Source organism: Physeter macrocephalus, chromosome 7, assembly GCF_002837175.3.
Source record: "Physeter macrocephalus isolate SW-GA chromosome 7, ASM283717v5, whole genome shotgun sequence".
Taxonomy (NCBI): Eukaryota; Metazoa; Chordata; class Mammalia; order Artiodactyla; family Physeteridae; genus Physeter; species Physeter macrocephalus.
The window spans coordinates 24,476,503-24,479,944 of NC_041220.1; the positions used below are offsets into that span (position 1 = coordinate 24,476,503).

The 3,442-nt window shown below is 42.7% G+C and overlaps 1 protein-coding gene across 4 annotated transcripts in view; it reads left to right on the forward strand.

Annotated features, from left to right (window-relative positions):
- ZNF330 (zinc finger protein 330) overlaps nucleotides 1–1,579 on the forward strand; it is a 17,724-nt gene extending 16,145 nt beyond the window's left edge. For all 4 annotated transcript variants that reach the window (XM_007108040.4, XM_007108038.4, XM_007108039.3 and 1 more), the window contains one exon: nucleotides 612–1,579. In XM_007108040.4, the coding sequence (XP_007108102.1) occupies nucleotides 612–886 (275 nt within the window). In that variant the 3' untranslated portion in view covers nucleotides 887–1,579. The remainder of the gene's footprint in view (nucleotides 1–611) is intronic.
- Nucleotides 1,580–3,442: the final 1,863 nt, after the last annotated feature.

Here is a 3,442-nt window from a genome sequence, read left to right on the forward strand (position 1 = left end):
GGTGGCTTCTCTTGTTGCAGAGCACAGGCTCTAGGTGCGTGGGCTTCAGTAGTTGTGGCATACGGGCTTCAGTAGTTGAGGCTTGCGGGCTCTAGAGTGTGGGGTCAGTAGTTGCGGCACACGGGCTTAGTTGCTCCGCGGCATGTGGGATCTTCCCGGACCAGGGCTCGAACCTGTGTCCCCTGCATTGGCAGGCGGATTCTTAACCACTGCGCCACCAGGGAAGCCCTGAAAACGCACTTTTAATTGATCAAACAAAGGGCATTTTAGTTTCTAACATGCCTTATTTAACTTATGTATGGAGAATGCTATTATTCTTATTTCATTTTCCTACTTTGTCTAGATTTAATGAAATGACACTGTCATCTTTATCATTTCTTATATATGATGTGTATGTAGACTCTAAGTAGGATTGAACTGATTGTTGTTTCTAAGGTCTCCTTTCTTTCCAGTTAAATGTTAAGTGAGGAAATAAGGAAAATGTGACTGACTTTCATTTGAGAGTAAGAAGCAGCCAGTCAAGTTCATGTAACTTCATATATTGTAGAGGAAAATGAGGACGTAGAGAATTAGAGCTAATCAGGCGCCACATACATATCTGTCTCTCGTAGCGCGCTCCCTGAAATTTGGCAGGCAGACGGGAGGTGAAGAGGGAGATGGAGCTTCTGGGTATGATACCTATTGGAAGAACCTTGCATCTGATAAGTACGGTGATACCAGCTACCATGATGAGGAAGAAGATGAGTACGAAGCAGAGGACGATGAAGAGGAAGAAGATGAAGGTGGAAAGGATTCAGATGCTGAGTCATCAGATTTGTTTACTAATTTGAATTTAGGAAGGACCTATGCCAGTGGCTATGCTCACTATGAGGAACAAGAGAACTAGGAGAGCTGCTTGCCCATTGGTGACCTTGTCTGAGGAGCTGGAATGTGTGTGCTTGATGAATCTTGTGTGGATATACAGACGTACGTACAGTCGCTTAGCCTTAGGTGAAAGACTAGTCACACTTACTGGGGCAAGGAGTAGGGCATAGCATTTCAATAGGAACTGATAATCAGGCTTCTCGCATAAGAAAAATGAATTTCAAATGTAAGATGTTTATCGATCCAAGCAATTGAAGCATCATGGATTGGATTGTACTGATTTCAGTAATCTAGTAGGTTTGCCAATTAAATACATATACAGGATAAAGGAATAGGATGGTAATATATTTGTTTGAAATTAAATTGCTGTTTTTCTTAACACTGCTTAGAAAATCGTTCTGTCTGATTTTGTAAAATGTAATGGGTAAAATGAGTTATTGTAATTTTCCTTGTTTGTCCACAGGATAAAAGTCAGATGTTATAGGCTAAATTTTCATTAAATATTCATGTTATCTTAAGTAGTTATATGTGTGTTTTAGCAATTGACTCATTCATTTCTTTCTTCACAGCGTGTGTCCTGAACAATACCTATTATTTATGCTTAAATGTATAGACAAAGGTGACTATATAGCCTTTTTTCAGAATCAGTATTATCACACAGATGTTTTACCCAGGAAATTTCATTTCTCTTTGAATAAATCTAGTATCTCACTTATATTCTTTTGATATTTTATTTGATTTCTTATTCTTAGTATTTTAAACCTATTTTGGAAAGCATTCCAGTATTTTTGTATAAACTGTTACATTTTTTTGTCTAATATGCAAGATAGGTAGCAGAGATTAATAGTGTGCGATAGACACAGAGTGATGCAGCTGAACCCCATCATTCGTGGTAGGTGGAGAACAGACAGTTGCTGGCACAAGTTCCAGTGGTTACAGTTTACACTGACAGTGAATTGGGATGGTGTGGTAGAAAGGAATGCATCACCAGACAGGCTCGCATTTGAAAAGTATGGAGAAAATTGTAGACATGTGGATAACAGGTCGGATGGCTATTGCTGAGCCATTTTTATTCCATAGAAACATAATGAACAGCTGAGGGCAATAACAGGCAACAGAAAGCCAGGTGTGAAAGCCAGAGGGTCTCTAGATGCATTGGAAAAAGCTTTCATCTCTTGCAGCAGGAGAACTGAGAAAACTGAGGACCAAGCCAGGAGTCAGTAGTCTGAATGGATAAACTTCAAAGACAGTTGCCCATCACGGCAGGTCTATTATGCAAAGGTCAAGGGACTGTTTGGGAATATCCAGGACCCTGATGGGTGAGATGGAGACATTTCAATGGATGTCGCTGAAGATTTTCACTCCCTAGACTCCTAAACTTTCTGAGCCCGCAGTCACAGCCCACTTCTCTCTCTTAAGGGCAGAGGCGCCTCACCTACTCCCAAGCTAGATGATGATGCAGAGGTCTCTTTCCCCAGGCAGCCTGTGCCCCCTTGAGGACTTGCCCTATCTCCATGCCACTAGACCTAGAATTAGGGTTGAGCAACTGTAATTAGGGTTAAGTAAAACTCAGCCAGAGGGGGGCTGGGCCTGATGAGACAGGAGACAGACTGTACCCCAAAGGAGCTGCAAGAATTGGCCTGTATGTATTGGGAGAAGCAGGGGAAAATGATTGAGGCTGGAATCTGAAGCTGTTGATTAGGAGGACAGAACAAAATTAGGGGGGAGTTTGATAATAGCACCCATATCGGGTCCTTGGGTTGCAGGATAAGCACTCTCTTAATAAGATTTAACATCCCGGCTAGGATCCCAGGAGATGTGAACTCACTACCAGGATGGCTTCTAGAAACATGGAAAAAGCAATGGCCAATTCTAAACAAAGTTGAGTGGCAAATGGTGGAGGAAAGAATGAAGAGGTTGAGGGAAGTGGATATGCCAGAATGGATAGATTTCTCTTTGGGTGACTATGTTCCACAGGAAGGCCCAACAGACATACCATTTAACAAGGCCCTAAAGACATGTGCTGATGAAAGGAGCACGAGGGTCCCCCAGAAGTTCAGTGGTAACTCTGTAGGCTGCTTCTGACAATAGAAACAAATTATTGTAAAACTTAGCTTGCTGATGGCAGTGGGTGATAAGACCCTGAAATAATAGTGGCCAGTGGCAGTACCTATTTGCCAAAAGTCAGTGGGGTCACAATTATGGTAATGATTACCAAGGTGGGAGTGGTTAGTCAAGGGGACCTGACCTGCAGAGAGTTATGGAGAAGGTTAATAGAATACAGCAAGCTTAGGGGCAAAATACATGGGTAACAATGAGAGTACTACTTAGTTTTTGTACCACCGGACAACATCAAGGATAGATAACATGGAGGCCGAAGGGTGGTTGTCCCGATAAAAAATTACCATCCCTTGCTCAGTTTCTGGACCTGAGTCACTTTTCAGACCCATAGCCCACCGATGAAAGGCCCCCAGGAGGAAGGCCCCTGTAGCACCCTGGCATCTGGACGAGGTAGTTAGTCTCCCAGTGCTTCCCCCAAACCTAGAGACATTCACTCATAATTCTACTCTGGGGAAAG